At 44.2% G+C, this 21,302-nt stretch overlaps 1 protein-coding gene across 7 annotated transcripts in view; it reads right to left on the reverse strand.

Annotated features, from left to right (window-relative positions):
* The window catches only part of Med15 (mediator complex subunit 15), a 67,016-nt gene that overhangs the window by 42,162 nt on the left and 3,552 nt on the right, over positions 1 to 21,302 (reverse strand). For all 7 annotated transcript variants that reach the window (XM_047560405.1, XM_047560402.1, XM_047560406.1 and 4 more), the window contains exon 2: positions 3,223 to 3,310. In XM_047560405.1, the coding sequence (XP_047416361.1) occupies positions 3,223 to 3,310 (88 nt within the window). The remainder of the gene's footprint in view (positions 1 to 3,222; positions 3,311 to 21,302) is intronic.

Genomic DNA, 21,302 nt, shown 5'->3' on the forward strand with positions numbered 1-21,302 from the left:
ACAGTGTTCTCAAAAATATTTCTCTTCCAATTAGCCAGGTCCTCCTTTAGGAATTAGGGATTGAGAGCCAGCTTAAACAAAGTAAACAGACTGAAATCATTAGGGTGCAGCATAAGTAATTTAATATGCAGTAAATGAAAGACTAAGGCATAGTGAACTGGGATGGGGAGGGGCTATTGTGCCTGTAGGCACATCCCTTGGGATGGAAGGCTTATTCCTCAGCTGCTGGCAGGGTCTCTGAGGTAGTCTCCATGATACCTGGGCAATGATCACTGGCCACTGTTCATGCCAAAAGGTAAAGGTGATTTTTCCAACCCTGAATCTATACCGGCTTTAACACTTCCTGTGTCCAGATGCACACCTATAATCTCAGAAATTAGGGAGGCTGAAACAGAATTGTTTAAGTCTGAGGCCAACCCTGGCAACTTATTGAGACTGTTTCAAAATAAAAAATAAAAGGGCTAGGGATATAACTCAATGGTAGAGTGCCCCTATGTTAAATCCCCATCACACACACACACACAAAGACTTCCTGATCCAAATAAAATAATATTCTAGAACCTCTGAGGGCTGACAGCTCCCATTTCTTCTTTTTGAAAGCCAGCCACAGTGCTATAATAAAGTCTGAGCTCTGCCACTAGAGATACCAGAGTGGAGGCCATACTGGGAAAACTGACATTGCAGTCACCTGAGTGAAGCCTTTATGGACCTTCCAGATTATCCCAGCTGCCCTCACTAAGCAACCACATGAAAAGTCAGAAGTGAGACCAGCAGAACAGTCCAGCTGTGCAATTCCAATTGTCCCTACTTCTGACTCACAGAATCAGGAGAAATAACTCACTGCTTTATGCTAGTTAGGTTTGGGGCTTGTTTGTTATGAATAGAGTAAACAATACTTAACCAACAGTGTTTATGTATTTAAAGCTGAGATAGTCAGTTCAATAAGCCTCAAAGTTCGATTATAAGAAAATACAAACAAAATCAGTAAAAATACCCCATTCCCAAAATATTTGCAAATTATATATTCAATTAGGGATCTGTACACTGATACATAAAGAACTATTAAAATCCTGCTAAAAAGCCAGGCATGGTGGTGCATGCCTGTAATCTCAGTCACTTGGGAGGCTGAGGCAGGAGGATCAGAAGTTCAAAGTCTGTCTCAGCAAAATCGAGGCACTAAGCAACTCAGTAAGACTCTGTCTCTAAATAAAATACAAAATAGGGCTGGGGATGTGGTCAAGTGCCCCTGAGTTCAATCCCTGGTACCCACCCCCCAAAAAAAATCCTACTGAAAGAATTATTAAAAGAAAATGAAAAGACCAACAACCCAATTAAAAAACAGGACAAGGGTCATGCCTGTAATCCCAGCAACTCAGGAGACTAAGGCAAGAGGATTGCAAATTCAAGGCCAACCTCAGCAACTTAGTAAGACCCTGTCCCCCTGCCTGGCACCGCCCCCCCAAAAAAGGTGGGATTAGTTCAGTGGTCAAGCTCCCCTGGGTTCAATTCCTAGCACCTTCTCCCTCACACCCCAAATAGGCAAAGGATATGACTAGACAATCTTCCCAAAGAAAATATAAAATGGCCAACAAGCATATGAAAAGATGTTGAACATCATTAGTCACCAGGCAAATGCAAATCAAAAGCTCAGTGGATACCACTTCACATTCGTTATGATGACTATAATAAAAAGGACAATGATAAGAACTGGGGCAAAAATGGAACCTCATAAGATTCTGATGGGTTCAAATGGTATAGCTGCTTTGGAAAACAGTCTGATAGTTCCTCAAAAAGTTATACATGGAGTTACCATATGAACCAGCAACTCCATCCCTAGGTATGTACTCAAAGTCTACACAAAAACTTGTACACTGGGCTAGGGATGTAGCTCAGTAGGAATACACTTGCCTAATATACTCAAGGCCCTGAGTTCTATCCCCAGTACCAAACGCACACTTCAAAAATATCTTACATGAATATTTACAGCAGCATTATTCATAATAGCCAAAAGTGTAAAAAAGCCAAATGTCCATAAACTGATAAATGGATATATATATCCATATATATGCATACACATACACACACACACACACACATATATATATGATCTACCCATCCACAGACAGAATGTTATTCAGTAATAAAAAGGAATCATGTATTTGTTACATGGTTCAGTCATACACACAAACACGAAAATTCCCATAAATCACATTACTTTTTTTTTTTAAACAGTGCTAGGGATCAAACCTAGGGCCCCAAGCATGCTAGGCAAGTGCTTTAACAATTAACTACATGCCAGTCCTGTATGACTACATTTATATGGAAAGTTCAGAATGGGCAAATTCATAGCAACAGAAAGTAGATAAGTGGTTGCTAATGACTGGGGAAAAATAAGGTGTGACTGCCGATAGGTGCCAAATTTCTTCAGGAAAATATTCTAAAATTAGATTATAGTGATAGTTCACACAATTCTGAATATTCTAGACAACTATACACCTTAAAATGGTGAACTGTATATGAATTCAATCTCAATAATTCTCTTAAAAGAAAAACAAAATGCTTATCACACATATCCACACAACAGAAGCCACCCTGCCCCACCTCAATATGCATGCAATTGTGCTCATAAACACACACCACTGTTTTTTCATTTCATTTCTTCCATTTTGCTTCATTTCTGCTAAAAGGGCTCTGCTCTGGGAAGAGTCCATGGAGGAAGAAAAACAGTCATATGAAACCAAAGACAAGAGTCCACACCTTAGAAATCCTTCTACCCACTCCACCTGAGATGTTCCAGGGCTCAAATTTTAACTAGTACTACCTGCCTCACTTCACAAAAGAGAATAGGTGCACTTCTACATCCATGCATCAGAGCCTATGGGTTTCAGGGAGGACCCCTGCTGAGCTTAAACTCAGCAAAGAGCCAGTGCTTACTCCTAACATTTCCCATTTCATGGGAACACAGGGTTTCAGTGAGTTACTTGCATGATTCATAGGGGCTGGGCACAGATGAAAGGTATCAGCAGTGAGGACAAAGTCTGCCACCCAGTATCCTCCTAATTCCACTGACATAGGAGAATGCTACACACAAAGTCAACCACGTTTGTGATCACTCAGTGAGCAACCAAATAACCCACTCCCTACGACCTTGGCAGAGGGTTCTCAGAACCTGCACCCTCTCTGAACCTCTCTAACAAGGGGCTCCACCCAACAAAGACTTACCCGGGTCTTGGCCTTCAGGAATACATGGCTCTCCATATCCTTGCTAGATTTACTGTGGGCCACACCAGCTTTCCTCATGGCATCCTCGCTGAAACACAAAAGAAGAGACGTTTACACACAATAGCAAGTCTTAGCCATCAGGCTCCCTAGGGCAGCTGCCCCTGGGAGGACCAGATACTGTTCCTACCTCAGCGAGGATGAAGGAAGGAATGCTCAACACAGCAATGACAGAAAGCTGAACAAGGAAGTAAAACGACAGGGCCATGAAAAAGAATAGGAAAGGTGGTCACCATGAAGCAAAAGTAAGCTGCTGGCACAAGGGGCAAGGGGACCTGTCCCTTAGAGACTGCTCACCACCAACACAAAATCAAGCATGCATTAGACCACTGGGTGGCTTACCAGTCTATACTTCCTGCCCTCTGAGTGTCCTGAGTCCCTACCCAAATCTTTCACTGAGCACAGTGGAACTCGGTTTCAGAATCTTCCTCTGTAAGAAGTTATTTCTCAGTCCCTCCCAAGGAAAGGGTCCCTCTGTGGAACAATTCATGTTCTTCTAACATAATCAGAGACCAGTCCCAAATTCAACAACTTATAGCTGGGGACAGGAGGAGACAGATCACGCAAATGTGAAAAACACATTTAAAACACATTTACTAACAGAGGTATAACAAGAGAGGAAATCTTATTAAAGGTTTTATATCACACTGCTGCTCCAGGGTATAAAGAGTCATGCACATGAGCTAAACTCAGTTCCCCTTGAATGACAGCACAAGCATACACTACCCTCCTCCACACATACACACACACAAAGAACAGGTATGCACTGCTAAAAAGGAAGAAGACAATAAGAGCAGGCTTGGGCTGGGCATCCATCTCTCAAGGAACATACTGCTCTGGTCTGCTCACAGTCTGCCTTCTACCCTAGAGTGTAGGTCTTCTCCCTGACTGTCTTCCCAGCACTGGGCTTGCTAATAAACAAACAAAACTTGTCAGGGATCTGTGGCCTCACTTGAGTGGAATAAATAAATAAGGCCAGTCTAGCTGGTGCTTGAAAGCACCTCACCACTCCAAACACAAATAGGGTACTAGAGAATGTGCATGTGAGGCTGCAGCATCACACCTCTGATCTCTAAAGAAATCACAGAAAGAAGGTTTAATGCTACAAGTATAGCAGAAACAAACCTGTTTTCATGTAAATAACAACAAAACAATGTTGACCCATTGTACTACTAGATTCTTCATCCAACAAGCATGGTTGGAGTTCCTACCTCTCCTCCTGCGCAGAAACCTGTTGCTGCCTTCTCACCTGGAAGCAACAGGTTCCGGCTTGCAAGGCATCCAGGAGTGGAGTAGAAGCAAAAATGGAAAGGTCCACAGGGTCACAAGAGAAGCGAAGAGGAATGATATAGAAGAGTAACATGAGAGCCAGACCACATGCAATGCAGGATCAGATTCACCGGCAAGCACAGCAAAAGCATGGCACAGGCAAGGGAGCTGATGAGGACCTGATGGACACAGTTGAAGCCAGTGTGGCACAGGCACTTCACACTGGAAATGGAGATGTCACCTGATAGGTTTTAAGAAGTAAATGAGGGTTAGGGAGATAGCTCAGTTGGTAAAATGCTTGCATTGCAAGCACAAGGTCATGAGTTCGATCACCAGCACCATTAAAAAAAAATAAAAATTAATGAGCATTTTCAATAGAAGTGACAGAGCACACCTCTGTCACTCACCTGTGACCCTAAGCCCTACCTGTTCCTCTTTCCTCTTTCCAACAGCAGTGTCAAGAGGGGCTGGGAGGTAAATCAGGGAACTAGAAGGTGATGAGGGCCACAGAGGTATGGACCAATAGGGGATCTAACAGAAGTACAGCAGAAACAGCAAACATTTTCAGCCCAGTAGGACAGCCTGGAGGCTGCCTAAGAGGGAGCAGAAGGCCACGGCCGGTGGCAGTGTAGACAAGTCACAAGGTGTGAACACAGGAGGAAAGGAGTGCAGAGGAGCCTGAGGGGAAACATGATCATAGAGATGGGCTCTATGCTAGAGAGTACCAATCACTGAAGGCTAAGCCAGGCTCCTAAGAGCATTCCTTCCAACCTGCCACCAGTCACTTTAGTCAGAGTCAGCAAACTGGTTGGTTCCAGATAACATAGTGGATTTCCACAAAGCAAAGACACCTGGTGCATGGCCAGAGACAAGACCCAGAAGGTGGCTTACTGCAAAAGCTTTGAGATAGTGGGATGACTAAGATTGGGCCAAAGAAACAAGCTTGATGAGCTGTGGGCAAAGTATACCAAATGCCAGAAGTCACACTGGAGGATGCCCTGTCCTGCCAGGATAATGTCAGAGATGACATGAACAATATGGGCACCAACTATTAGTGACTCAGAACTGGAGGAGCACTGACTTGGCTGGAGGCCAGAAATAAGCCTATCCTGACAAGCTAGAACAAGAGATCTAGAGAGCTAAGGAGCAAGGCACTCCATTGGCCAGGTGCCTGGGAAGCCCAGTGCCCTGTCATTCCCATGTCTTTTCCAGTGTCTGCTCAAAGAGCTTCTTCATGTTTGATGGCTAAAGAATAAACCAAAATTCTCTGAGCACTGTTTTCAGTCCTGCAAGTTATATTAAAAAAAAAAAAATTTAACTCCACCTGCTACAATTTTTATTTATTTTTCTGTGGTGCTGAGGATCGAATCCAGTGCCTCACATGTGCCAGGTGAGCACTCTACCACTGATCCACAATCCCAGCCCCTGCAAATTTTATTTTAAAAAATGTTTTAGCTCTTGTTTCTAATCTAAAGATCATAAAATAGAAGACAGGCAAAGCAGAAAGCAGAGAGTTCTGCCTGTTAATATCTCACTCTGCCTCCAACAGAGGCCAACCCTTGAACCCTGGCTGTCTTGGCATTTGGTCGGAGGCCCCTGTTCCTTGGGTACTGATTGCAAATAGCTCCACAATTCACACTAGGATCTCCCCTTCCTCAATCTAGCACTTCAAGTGCCAACTAGAGACATTTACCTGACCAAGGTAACCAAGGTCAGGACACGGTTACTTTGGGAATAGCACTAGTTACTGTCCAGATTCCCTTCCACTCACCAAACTAGACTTTGCCACCACCAATTCCTTCTGACCACCTGGACCCAAATGACTACTTCTGTTTATGCTGAAAAGAAAACTTTCCACAGCTGTCACTAGAGCATGGGACAAAAGTAAATGAAGATAAACTCTCACCAGGCACGGTGGTACACATATATAAGCACAGCAACTCAGGAGGCTGAGGCAGGAGGATTGCAAGTTCAAGGCCAGTCTCGGGGACTTAGCAAGACCCTAAGTAACTGAGTGAAACCCTGTCTCAAAATTAAAAAGGAAAAGAGAGAGAGAGAGAGAGAGAGAGAGAGAGAGAGAGAGAGAGAGAAATTATCTTAAAGGAGAAAGCCCCAAACAGAACAGAGTACCACAGCAAGCTTCTTACAATAAAGGCTAGAGATCAGTGCCAGATAAGGGCATGCAGCCCAGGAGAGGTCAAGGAGAAAAATGATGTCAGTTCACAAGGCTAGACCCTAAACAGCTGTCTTACACATCACTGTCCAAAATTGACTGAGTTCATAGAATATTAGAAACCTATTAAGTGGCCACCAAAGAACTGGAGGTTGCAAGGATGGTGTTAGAACCAAGTCACACGGGGGTCTGGAGTCATTCCCTAACTGCAACCTGCCAGCCCTCTAAGATGGACACATGGATAGACAACCAGTTCAAGAGCATATGGCCCTTTCTGTAACCCATGCTGCACAAGTTCAACCTTGAGCCAAGGACTAGCTTCCTCTTGGTTGCAATGGCTACGCTTCTTTCCCTGGTCAAGATTTTGACTGGAGCCTCCAGTGAACTGACCCATTATTATAGGCCTGAAACTCCACCTACTAGGGAGTCTGAGGATGTCCTTACTGTCCAGGCCTGCCCCAGAACATAGTGGGTCTTAAAGGCACTGCCTGACCCTGTCTGAGTGGCTAGCAGCTTCACACCAAGAAAATCTCTTGATATCCTCATCTCTCTGCACCAAGAGCCCATGCCACAGACACCTGAGAATCCCCTGCACTTCCTCAATATCTTAAAGTTCAAATCACAAATGTGGCAATCCCTCCCAATGAGTCTCTGTGTCTAATTTCCACCCTAACAACCTTGACCTACTCCACCCAAGACACACAACTAGCAATAAAAGTGGAAAGGAGCCACATTATGTCCCAGTCTGCCTTGAGGATCTCCTACTTTGCTTCTTATCAGCTCTCCCCAGGGCCCTGGGAACAGCGACCCTGATGCTATGCACACTGCTTGAACATCTCACAGCCCTGTTGGGACCTCCTACATTGCTTCCACCTGACACCCCTGCTTGTCTGCCTCACAGAAACCCTGTAGTCATCTGTGAAAAGTCCTGTAGGAATCACTGGTTCCAGTCTGTTGGTCCCATTATACTATCAACACCCCAAGGGCAGAAACAAGGGCATTCACCTCTGTAAGCAAAGACAGTCATCAGTGTTGGATAAGATAACAGGCCATACACTTTCATGGGATATGATATACGGACCTAAGAGACAGCATGGCAAGCACTGTGGGAATCAAACCCCAAATGAGCACATCAAAGTGGTAAAGGTCAGTGTAACTGGGGAATGGCATGTGCTGGAGTGAGTGGAGGCAGAGGGTAGCTGGGCCTGGTAGGAAGTACACAGAGGAGGAAGGGCATGGACTCCAATTCTAGTCTGGCCAGTGGCCCGCTCTGGGTATTGAGGCACCATACATCCAAAGATGGCATTTTTAGAGATGTCTGAGGGTTGTAGACAGGAGAATGGTGTACATAGAGAATAGAGTGTGAGGTCCAACTGGCACGACTTCTGTCCAGCATGGGCCTTTTGTTCCTTATCTCCTCCATGTGTCTAAATTTGAAAACTCAATTTATCAATGAGAACTCTGACTCAGTTCTTGTCATCTAAACTAGTGTATGATAAGGGCTGAAGATATAGTTCAGTTAGTAGAGTGCTTGCCTTTCAAGCACAAAGCCCTGGGTTCAATCCCCAGCACCACAAAAAAAATAAATAAAAATAAAAAATTAAATCAGTGTATGATAAAGAAAACAAAAACAAACAAACAAACAAACAAAAAACCAAGTCAAATTGAATGGCTTGGGAAAATACACATGGACATTAAACTCGAAGTGTGCTAAAGTCAGTGAGGCCTATGGTGAGCAGGCACAGTCTGGCTGTCCCAGTCTGCCCCCAAACCCAAGTCACAGTGCTACTGTGCCCTCCCTACAAAACTACTCTGAGGATGACAGTAATTAATTTCTAAGGTACCTGGACACACAGGAAGCACTAAGTTTATGTTAAAGAAGTCAAAGAATAACCTGTTATATGGTATAGTAAGACAACATTCCAAAATACAGCCACTGCACAGTGATGTTGGTGTTATTCCTTTTCAGGAGGTGAGGAACTAGCAACCACTTGGATGTGGCTCCCTTGGGCACGGCTGCTACCCCACTAGTACTCTGACTCACCTGGCCATAAAATCAAATGCCAGCACCATAGCTCTGGAGGGAAGGGCGTTCCCACAGGTACAATGATAGCTGGTTCCCCTTGCTCCTACTCCAGGACCTTTCCTTCCATACTCTGTTCCCAGGGCCACAGTTCCCAATCAAGGGCCCTCTCACCTCTCAATGAGGCCTCTTTGACCCTACTTTCTTCACTACTATCCCTGGCACTGCTGGGTCCCCTTCCCTGGTCAACCTTCTTTCCCACTATTGAATGGAAGCATGAATTTCCAAGAATGTCTACTCTGGTCTCCTGCAAGTATATAACACAGGAAGATTCTGTCCTTCCTGGATCACAGACTTATCTGCCTGACCTTAGGGAAATAGGAGTCTTTCTTCCATCCATTTGTGTGACAGATGTTATGTTCTGCCCAAGGAAACCTCTGTGGGTTTCTTCTAATTCTAATAACTACAATACTCATGAGTCAATGACCTCTGGTAGCGCGGGAGGAAATTCTGCCAGTTCCACCTCACCCCACTGAAGTAGCCAGCTGGTAAATTGCCACTTGTGTATGCAGAGTCTGTTCGCCCACATGAAACAGAATCCTGGTGCTTGCACCAGGGACCCTTCACCCTGTGTATTTAAAACCCCAAATCATAATGTACAAGACAACAGAGAAAGTTATATAATATTAGAATGATGAAGGTTTTCCTAGGCATGTCACCAGAAGTAGCCCCATAAAGAAAAAAAAGATTTTGCCATAGTAAAAAAAATGTCTACCACCTTTATACCACTGATCTATAGATAAGGGAAGGGTGACCCTGATATTCAGTGCTTTCAGCTACTCAAGTTCAGCCCTGGCATTTGAGGCGGTGGCTCTGGCAGCGCAGTCTCCTTATCTGCTATTCCTGCAGTCCCTTCCCACTTAACACTGTGTGTAACCAAACCATCAGGAGACCACTGGAGATTTACTCTCTGGAAAAGCATAAACTGGGGAGGGGAATCAATCTACCCGGTTGAGAAGGCACAGACAGGATACTGAGAGGGCTGGACTGAGTGACCTGATCCACACTAACTTCACACATCTGCCTTCCAACCAGCCCTTCCCTGTGTCTGGAAGACCATGCCCTGGAGGAAGGATTCAGATAACCTGGGCCCAGATGAACCTCCAGCAAAACTCCCAGTTGACAACCCTCACCTGCTCTGAGAGACCATTTAGCTTCAGCCTTGGAGTACACCACTTAAGAGTACAATGTCAACCAGGAGCTCTCAGATGCCCTAACATGCAGATAAAACACCATAAGAAAAGAGTAACTCAGAGGTAACAGAAACTCAGCAGAAAGAATAACATGTAGAAACAGAGATAAGACTACACTGCATCCAATGAAAAGGGAAGAATCCTATGAAAGGGGAAAAGTCAGATTATAAAAAAGAAAAAAGAAATAAAAGCAAAAGGTTAGAGATAATTTGGAGGAAATAAGCTAGAGAGCAGAGTTCAGAGACTAAAAGGAGAAGATAGCCCAAAGAGGCAACATTCACACATCAGAGAGCCTACAAAGTGGAAAGAATTAATTCTCCTAAAATGAGTCAGAAGAATTTCCCCCGAAGGGTAAGACTTAAGTTTGGGGAACATGGTAGATCACCCTGAGGCTCAGAACCACAGACCCTTAGTAAAGAACTCAGCAAGCACAACACTGGAACATACTTCTAAATTCTCAGTATACTAGGTGCAGTGGTACATGCCTATAACTGCAGCTACTTGGGAGGCTGAGGCAGGAGGATCACTTGAGCCTAAGAATTTGATGCCAGCCTGGAAAACACAGAGGTCCCACCTCCAAAATGGGAAGAAAAGAAAGAAGGAAATTAAATCCTCCAGGAAGAAAGCCCCACTGAGAAGCTGAAGTGCACCCAAACTGGCATTGTCTCCAGAAAGTTAACTCCCATGAGTATTTTTCCAGGAAGGTAGTAGAATGAGAGAGGGAACCACAAAGAATGAGACACAGAATATAAGAAACAAGGAATACAACACAGGAGGACAAAAGGCTGGAGCTGTGCAACCGGAAAGATTTAAGCCCACTGAGGACTGTCCTCACCATGCCTGTGGCCACTACCTGAATGGTTCCAGAAAGGAGGTCTTGGGAAAGAGCTGTAACATACATAGAGCTTAGTCATATGAAGCCTGAGGATAACTGTGCTGAGAAGCAAGTGAAAGATATGGGAAGAATTACAACAGGCACACAGAAAACTGGGCAGGCTTATTATTATTATTTTTTACAGTAACTAGGAATTGAATTCATTATGGTTCCTATTTTCTCAGAGTTTATAGAATCCTCATTGATGCATGCTAACATGAAATTCACAGATTAGCTTTGTGTGTGTGTATGCTACTGAAGCTTGAACTCAGGGTCTCACACAGGCAAGACAACCACTCTACCAGCATGCTACACTCCCAGTCATTTACATTTTATTTTGAGACAGGGTACAAATTACCCAGGCTGGCTTGAATTTGCAATCTTCCTGTCTCAGCCCCAAAGACACTGGGATTACAGGAGTGTACCACCATGCCCTGCTACAACTGGGCAGTTTTTTAAAGACATTTTCCCCTGGGGTAGGTGGGGAACAATCAACTGCAAAATGCCACTATGCTCAGCTGTATCATTTGTGTAGGCATAAAATGTGAACATTCATTACTGATTTACCCAGAAAGTAAAATAGTGGGAGGATGAGGGAGGAGAAGCAGAGATAATGGCAGCGTATGGGGAATATAGTGCAAACTGACAAATAATTCATAAAACTCATAAAAGTGATGAGTCAAGTAGCAGCATACGCATATTACTGAGAATCAAGGGCATATGCCAGAAGAAATAGCAAGAGTCAAAGGTGGTCACTGTCTCTGGGGAGGACTCAATGAGTAGGGAACCATTGGAGTGTCTTAGAAAGTCTTTTATTTCTTGACTTTTGCAACTTATGTGCACATACTACTTTGATAAAATCTATAGTAATTAAAAACTAAATGATAAAATGTTCATAAAAATGTGTCACAGAGATAGGGACCCCTTGGGGTTCAAGCTGGAGTCCCCAAATTTCAGAATCTGACCAGAGCAAATGTGAACTAAAACACCTTTTTGTTCTTAAGAGGAAAAAAATGTGCTACAGAGAAATAGTCAATGAATGATCGCTATTATTAAAAAAGGGCATGATGGCTCATGTTTGTAATCCCAGAGGCTTGGAAGGCTGAGGCAGGAGGATTGCAAATACAAAGCCAGCCTCAACAGCTTAGGGAGGCCCTAAACAACTTAGAGAGAGACCCTATTTCAGGGCTGGCCATGTAGTAAAGCACCCCTGTGTTCACTCTCCAGTACCCAAAAAAAAAAAAAAAAAAAAAAGGTGTGATGGTGTGATTCACTTGTCTAAACCTTCCTGTTTCAGCCAACATTGAAGAAATAAGGAATACAAAGCTTCTTTTCCATCAGCAATCCAAGTGGTTGCACAGAGAGTAGGAGCTGGTAGGGATCAAGGTCAATGCACCACCCACACACTTGATAGATGCCTTCTGGCTGCAGCTCTAATGCTTCACCACGCCCCAGATAGAAAAGTCCCTTCCCTGTTCTTTATTAGCACAGGATTGGTTCTCATCCAGTCTTCTGATCTTCACAAGGTATTCAGAGAGCTACAGAGCAGCATCCTGCATTACCCTTAGCCTTCTGCTGAACCTACAGCCAATTTACCATCCCAAGGTCCAGCTGGTTTTACCTGAGAGGCAGAAAATGATGAAACACCCATTGTTTGGTCACCAACTGTAACCAAAGCAAAGACAACCTCTGGACCTCACAGGCAGATGGGTATATGGTAGCCAGACTATATATAACAGACCACAATTTCTTCCTTTCCTTTGTTAGCAAACATCTGCAATTCAATTCTTTGACTTTTTAAAGAAACACAAGCATTGCTGGGCATGGTGGCACAAGCCTATAATCACATCAGCTCAGGAAGCTAACACAGGATTGCAAGTTCAAGGCCAACTTCCATAACGTAGCAAGTCCTATCTCTGGATTCAATCCTTAAAACTGGGGTGGAAGGTGGGAGGAAACACAAATGCTTTTCACAAGATAAAAATATATGTATTTCATAATTTAAATATCCTTCTACATGTAAAAATGGGTATTCTGGTCTTACAGAGGGAAATTTTCTAATCATACCAATATCAGACTGTATAATACTTCCCCTTCACACTCCTCTCAGTGGTTCAGTTGAGCTCTCCTACTTCTCCCAAGTACTCTGGATGAATGAGATCAGTGAAAGAACTAGCCTAAAGAAGAGACTGCTGCCTTTTGAATGGCACGTTCTTATCTGAATTGGTTCAGAAGACTTCTGATATTTAATCCTATGGATTGGTTTTACCTCAAAGGAACCAAGAGAGCAGGAGGGGCCTTGTGATCCCTGTCCTGGTGCTAGACTGGTACTGCCCCAGTTCCAGCACACCTCACTTGCCATCAGGCAACCATATGGCAGAGACATGCTCTGCAACCCAATATGTATAAAAATGCTTATCTTGCACAGTTTTGTAGTTTGGGGCAGGAACCCTATCTTTTAGGGATCTGCACTTAAGCACATACAGCTGAAATCATAAGGTATCTAAGATGCAATTTAAAACAGTACAGGAAGGGATAGGGCGGGGAGGGTGGAACAATACTAGCCATATGTTACTACCTCTCAAAGAACTTGGGAAACCATTTTTCTATTATCTCTACTACTGGAAATTTTTCTCTAAACATTCATTTCCCGCCCCCCAAAAAGTAGTAAGTCAAATGCTTATCTCAAGTCCATGAGATGCTGTGAATGGTCCACATCTCTTGTGAACACGTAGGTATCAGCCAAAGCCCACTCAGGGAAAGAACACGAGCAGTCAAAACTGGACTGGACAGCCTAGTTTCACTTAAAAAGTACATATGTATATGTATCTATACACTTGTATAAAGTTATAAGTACACACAGGACTGAAGGAAATATATCAATATGCCAGTAATGGCCATGTCTGGGTGGAGAGATTATGGAAAAATACCTTCCTGTTTTTCAATCCTTTACAATGTTATCTGGAAAGGAATACAGTACTACACCCAAAGTCCTGAATGTACTGACCAAAATAGGAGGGAGAGACATGGCCAAGGCTGCTGTGACTGCTAAGCAGTTTCTTCCAGGCTGCACTGAGCCCATCCTCTCACTCCACAACTGCTCTGCGTGCTGTAGCCTTCCTCCAGCGGCCTCTGCTCTGCCTGCTCCAGATGGACAGATGGGCTTCAACACAGGGTCCAGGAAAGTCCACCCCCTTGCTCCTTCAGAGGACTGCTCTTCCAGGCTTGGCTGCTGCACCTCACTGGGCACTACTTCTTAGAAGGGTGAGTACTACTCCTACATATCACGTTGTACCACCTCTCAGAATCAGTAAAGAAGCAGGCCTCCTTCCCTGTAGGGGTGCATTCCTGTGTATCCCTCCCTCTTGCAAGCTTGTGCATGCATGCACACCCACACATGTGCATACTCATACACACCAAATCCTACCACCCCTTCCTTTACAGGTTTTCTCTCTCTCCTAAACCATCCTTTCTAATTCTATTGTTACTAGCACCCAGGAGGTCTCAAATTTGAGCGTGTATTCAAAATCAACAAGTGTGCTTCCTATAAAGGAAGGTGCCTTGACAATGCTGGCACATATATCAAGCAAGTGGAATTCCCCCACACTGCCATGGAACGTACACTGGCACCACTTGGGAAATATGTACACTGTAAACATGCCAAAGGCCACGTATCCCTGACCTATCCCCCTACCCGACCCCTGCCCCAACATGCACAGCCCAGATAATTAAGTGCATGTCTTCCAGCAGAAGACACAACCACAGTCATTCTTGGTGCTGCCTTTGTGCAGCAACAACTGGAACTAACCCCAATGTCCATTAAAAATAAAGCCAGGCATGGTGGTGCATGCCTGTAATCCCAGATTCCAGAGGCTAAAGTAGGAGAATCACAAGTTTGAGGCCAGCCTTGGCAAACTAGCAAGACCCTCAGCAACTTAGCAAGACCCCGTCTCAAAATAAAAGGGCTGGGGATATAGCAGTGGTATAGCACCCCTGGATTCAATCCCCAGTATCAATCCCCACCCCCAAAAGAACCCTGCTGAATTTCACAGATATAATGCTGAACGAAAGAGATCAGACCCAAGATCACCTAATATGATGCTAGCAACAGAAGTTTAAGAACAAGGCAAAGGTCTCCCTGGCTAAGTCAGAGGAGTGGGCCTGGATTTGCCTTGGCTGTAGGCTGGGCCTGTCTAAAGTGCAGATCTGGGCAGTGGCTCAGAACATGGACAAATGTGAAAGGTCAACAGAAGATTGAAGTGTTTGAGTCATTCACTGTAGTAGATATATTATATCTCAACATAAATATTATCTGGAATAAGAAGAGTTGCTGAGCCATGGGTCCCAAGACTCTGCTGCATTCTGTGTTTGGGACTTGAATAACCTCTTTTGCCTGAATTTCTACCAGAGGGCACTTGGCAGGGACTTCTCCCTGGCCTGAATCAAAGCAAACTGACAATATGTAAGGACTCCCAGTGACCCATCAGGGCTTCTGAAGGCAAACTCTGAGTTCTTTCTACTTTATAATAGGGGATCCATCCCACACAGCAGGCAGATCACTTCTTCAAAGGTCACCTCTGATGAAGAGGACTGAAAGGAAGCTGGAAAGAAGGAAGAGCAGAACAGAAGGGCAGGAGGGAAGCAGGGACAAGTCATTCCTTAACCAATATGCACTGCCCTGCCTGCCACCAGAGCCCAGTTGACTAACACAGGAACAAGCAAGAGAAATAGGCTGTAAAAAGTTGTAGCCCTGGAGATGGAGGTCTTTCTGGTTTCTAGCAGTTGGCCCAGATGCCCCTCCCATGTTGCCCCTGCAGCCCCTTCTCTCAGATTGAATACAAGTGGTGCAGCTCAAAAGTTGCCCTGAAGCCCAGTCACACCTTACTCCATCTCCCGACCTGCCCCAGCCCTAACCCTTGGGCAGGTTCTAAGGCGGGCAGTTAAAAGAAGCTTGTGGGGCCAAGAGCTAACAGGAAGCAGGAACTAAAGGAGGTCCTAGGGAGCAAGACAGCACTCAATAAAGCATAAGAAAATGGCATAAATGAGAATGTGGCAGAAACCTGGAAAAAGGCACAGTCAAGGGTTTTCATCATCCTTACAACTGTCCCTATATTTGAAACATTCTCAAAATAAAAAGCTCAAAATATGGAGATTTAGGGCTCAGGGAAAAGGTCAAGTATCTCTTTCAAAGACTCACTGCCCTAAATTACAGTTATTTCACCTCAAAATACTTAATTCATTCAATATGGGATCTTTATTAACAGTCTCACATCTGAGACACAGGTTCATTCTGGAAGTTGAAATAAGCATCTCCTTTATGGAGCAGTGGTTTAGAGGTGATTGAAGAAGACTTGGCTCCTATTTTATTTCCTTTTGTTTTCCAGGATTAGGCATACATTTTGCTTATCTATTAAACAGAACCACCTAGAAACAGCCCTTACTCTCCTTTGTCTTTAAATCAATGTCTAAACCTATACAGTGGAGCACATCTGTAACCTCGGTGCTTGGGAGGCTAAGGCAGGAGGATTACAAATTTGAGGTCAGCTGGGCAATAGAAAATAAAAAGGGCTGGGGAGATAGCTCAGTTGTAGAGCATCCCTGGGTTCAAAAGTAAAAATAATAAATAAATAAATCTCAATGAAAAATGAGAGATCAAAATGAGACCTATTTGGAGTTTATGTACCCCTAATAGCCCCAACTTTGATAGGCTATAGAAGCCAGCACCGTATAAATGTAAAAATAGCATGCACACGCATACACACACAAAAAAATTAAAATGTGAATTTCATGTCAGAAGGCATCCAGTGAGAACTCTATAAACCGAGGTAGCAGGAATCACTGTGGGATGAGCCATTGGAGATCATCAAAAGGGGGCAAGACCAAGGTTAAAACTTGACAAGGGAAGAAGAAAATTCAGAGGAGATGGGGTGAGCTGGCCACAATGGGGTCCAGTGAGGCACAGTGTGATACAGGATTCTTGTGCCAGCATGAGACAGGGTTAGTAGGAAGGACAGTTTATGAAAAAAAGGGAAAGATCCTCAAATTCCTTTGCAGGGGTAGAAAGGCTAGAATGGTCTTAGGAAGGCTGATCTGAAACTGCGGGCCTAGGTGAGGAAGGTTACCTACCCTGAATGCAAAGCATACAGTGACTTTCCACTTCATGTTGCTAGCTGTGGTCAATTTAAGTATAGATGAGGTCCATCTTGTGAACATATTTTCAATTACAAAAGGAACATATGTTCATTCTTGACAAAAATACTTTTGTACATAACGTACTAAAAATTACAAAGAAAATTAAAATCACTCATCATCAGCTGATGATGCTCATTTAAAAAAAACTCAGCTTATACCACATATCCTGTTTGGCAATAGGTTCTCGCTGATATTTATACATTATAGAGGGCTCTCACATCATTATCACCACCAGCACAGAATCCACCATCTGCAGCTACAACAGTGCTAACTATGCTCCCTCCTTGTTTGTTTCAATTGTCCCACTCCTCAGATGAAGCAATGATTACTGCATTCTCAACACCATCAAGCTTTGAACACTCCTAGATTATGTCCCTGGAGGAAATGCCTTAGGAAATGGAACTTTATGCCAAAGGGTTTTCCAGAAAAATGATTCTAATTTATACGTGCCCAATTAATTTTGTTGGTTTGCCTGCATCTTGATGCAAAGTTACGCCTATCTCTACCCAAGGTGAATGACCCAACAGGTGAGTTTCCCATTATCACAGCACCCAAAAAGGTTCATACTGATGCTCAGGAAACCTACTCTGGATGGATCCAAAAATCCTGTTTGTTACAGTACTCATGGTGACAGGAATTGACACTAATTCCAAAAAACATTCATGCTGTTCCTGCCATGAGGAGTTCAGTCCAGTGTAAGACAGGTCTTCAAACTATTCAAGTGTGAACTGGTATCTCTTTACCAAGCATCTGGGTAGAGCAGAGTGTGGGGTACGGGGAGGACCACACTCTTGGGAGGAGGGCTACACAGCTCAGTCTCAGAAGAACGAGTTTTTCAGGCAGGGGAACAAACTGGATGCAGAGCAGCCAGGGGCAAGAGATGTGCTCATCTGAGGAACCACAGTCAGTCTGGTAGGATGCAGCAGGAAGGTGCAGACCCAGGAGGAGGTATGGAGACTCAAAATCAAACCCACTGTCAGGAGGCAACCACTAAAATATCCAAAGCACCAAAACAACTGGGGGGAGGACAAGTATGAGAAACAGGAGTTGGTAACTGTTGGAAGCTGAGTGATGGGTATATGGACAATTCTACTTAGTCTTATGGTTTTAATTTTTCACCTTGAATTTTAAAAAATTTCATTAGAATCTTTACAATTTTTCCTTAATATTTGACCATAATTACCGTCCCATAGAACGCTTTAATAGAGGCAGGTACCCCCTGGCCCTACCATGACAGTGGCAGGGAGATAATCATGTGGTCATGGACCTCCCAACCTCACTATGCCCAGCACGGATCCTCATCTAGCCACAAAGACCTCATATAGTCACTAAGACCTCTGGCCAGGAAGGGATTTAAGGACACAGTTATGGTAGATGGGTGGGGTCATTTACAAAAGGAGCTAAGGGGCTGCCTGTAGCATGTGGCTGGGGCCAAAGATCAATAAGGGCTTGTTAGCTGCCCCTGTCTTCACTTTTTGGGGTACAAAGACCCATGGGGAGTTGCTAAAATTATAAACAGGAGGTATACCCAACAACAGGCTTCTCTGTCAGAGCTCCCAGTATAGTTGGCTCTGGTTAATTTCAAGTTGTCCCCCAGACCCCCAAATGGACACAACCTCTCTTTCCAAGATTAAAAGCTGATGTGCTTCTCCTGTCATGCTATGGTCCAATAAGCATTCATTTGTAACATTCAGAGTAATTACAAGCAGCAGTGTCCTCTTCTCTAGGCCTCAGTTTCCTTATCTTACAAATGATGAGTCCCATGTCAAATCATGCCACAGGGCTTAGCACAGCACACCCACTACATTTCAGCTGCTAGTGCTTTTGCTGAGAAAGCCCCTAACTCCTGAGCAGAGGGACTCAGGAATGAGAGCTTACTTTCCTTCAACCATGTCACTACTGGTCTAGAGGCTCAACAATCACTTCTTGGTTGCCAATCAGAAGCAGTGCTAATAGGGCCGTGGCCCTATAGAGGTAATCACAGGGGCGGACAAAGCTCCTGGCCTTGGAAAGAAGACATTCTAGCAACAGGTTGTACACAAACACCTATAAACCAGCATACTCCCTTAAACCACCAAAGGCTATGAAGAAGGCAGAGGAACTCTAGTAGACTTCCCACTGGAAAATAAGAGCCAGAATGGCATTCAGCTGTTGGGAGGCCCAACTAGGAAAAGTGACAGGAAAAAAGTACCACTAAAACTTGTTGGCTTTTGCCTGGAGGGACCATGACTCACAAGTAGGATCTGGACTTCCAAGTTTAAGGGTACTCTCCATAATTTTTTGTGTGTGGTGCTGGGATTGAACCCAGGGCCTTGTGCTTGCAAGGCAAACACTCTACCAATTGAGCTATATCCCCAGTCGTATCCATACTTTTGAAGCAGCCACCCACCCAGACCCTTGAAAGCTGCTGTTCCATTGTTTGTTTTCTTTGATCCTTGTTGTTCCTTCGGACTAAACAGCACTTGACTTTCTGCTTGTGGTACAGGTCTAACTCTCCATATATCTTAGGTGCAAGACCTACAGATCGTTACCTCCCTTGATGCTTTACTGGAAGAGGCAGCTGACCTGTTTGCCCTTGATTTGCCCATGTTCTCCTGACCCCCTTCTGACACTTTGCCAGAGCCTGAATACAAGGCTGCCCCTCTCCACTGTTTCCTCCCCCTTCATTCTGTTCAGCCCCAAAAACAATCACTATACTAAGGAGTGAGAGGGATAAAAGCCTCAAGAGTAGGATGGCAGGAAATTCAAAAGAACTGGGGAAAGGGCTGGGGATATAGCTCAGTTGGTAGAGTGCTTGCCTTATAAGCACAAGGCCCTGGGTTCAAATCCCCAGCACCACAAAAAAAAAAAAAAAAAAGAACTGGGGAAAAACTGATGAAGTCCTTTCATTCACTCACTGCTTACAAATTTTCTATGAACCTACTCCATGTTAGGCACTGCACTAGTCACTAGAGCCTGTAGACCAAAGACCCACTAACATTAACCCAGTAATCCCCCAGGAAGGCCCAAACCCTACAAAGGCCAGTTCAGGGGTCTCTAAAGGTCACTTCTGAGATCTCTGAAGGAAAAGTGGGCAGTCAATGAAGAGCCAATCTGAACCTACAACAGCTTCCCAACTATCCTGTCTCTACAGACTCCTTTAACTGTCACTGAGTCCCCAAACCAGGCCTCAGGTATCACCTTCCGTATCCAAGGTTATAGAATCACCTACCCCTGCAAGGGCACAGGAAGAAACATTCGAGAGCTCATCATTGAGTTCCCAGACCTCTGTAAAAGCTTGCACGGAGGTTTGTTTCTTCATTGTCCCTCCCACCATAACTATAAGACAAACTGGACTCCTATTCTTTCACAAATGGACACAATCCAGAAAGATCAAATAGTGCCCAAGATAAGTAAGCTAACCAGTGGAGAAAGTGGGGATTCCAGAGCTTCATCACAACCATTGGCTCAAGAACACCACTGTCCTGTGAGAGGTGGCTCATGCAGCCCCCAGGGAAATACTTCCTCCTACACTCTTCCAAACTGCAGAAGACTGGAGTCCCTTGGGAAACTAAAAAGAACAATTAAGACCTATCTAAGTAGGTAAGCCACTTTAGGCAGTGCAGGCTGGGGAGCTTAGAGAAGGATCCAGAATATTTGATATTGAAGCAGACAGAGAAGCTGCTGCTCATAACAACAGTAGGGAGAAATCTTATTTTTGAATACCTTACATTCTTGATAATACAGGTTTAAAAAATGTACAGGTACTGGGAGTGTAGCTCAGTGGGGAAGTGTATACTTAGTATGCACAACATGCACAAAATCCTGGGTTCAATCCCCAGCACCTAAAGACAAATAACAAAGGGATGCACACCTTATAATCCCAGCTACTCACAAGGCTGAGGCAGGAAGACCAAAAGTTCTTGGCCAGTCTGTGAAACTTAGCAAGACCCTGTCTCAAAATAAAAAAGGCTGGGAGATATAGCTCTGTGGCATGGTATTCCTGGGTTCAATTCCCAGTAACACACACACACAGGCGTACAAGCCAAAAAAAAAAAAGAGAGAGAGAAAGAGAGAAAGAACAAAGGAAGAGCTTGGAATGTTCAAGAATTGGAAGAGCCAGAGTCTAGAACAAGATGAGAAGACAAACCAGGCCAGGTTAAGAGGCTTGGAGGGCTGGGGAGATAGCTCAGCTGGTAGAGTGCTTGCCTCACAAGCACAAGGCCCTGAGTTTGATCCCCAGTACCACAAAAAAAAAAA

Source organism: Sciurus carolinensis, chromosome 8 (assembly GCF_902686445.1).
Source record: "Sciurus carolinensis chromosome 8, mSciCar1.2, whole genome shotgun sequence".
NCBI lineage: Eukaryota > Metazoa > Chordata > Mammalia > Rodentia > Sciuridae > Sciurus > Sciurus carolinensis.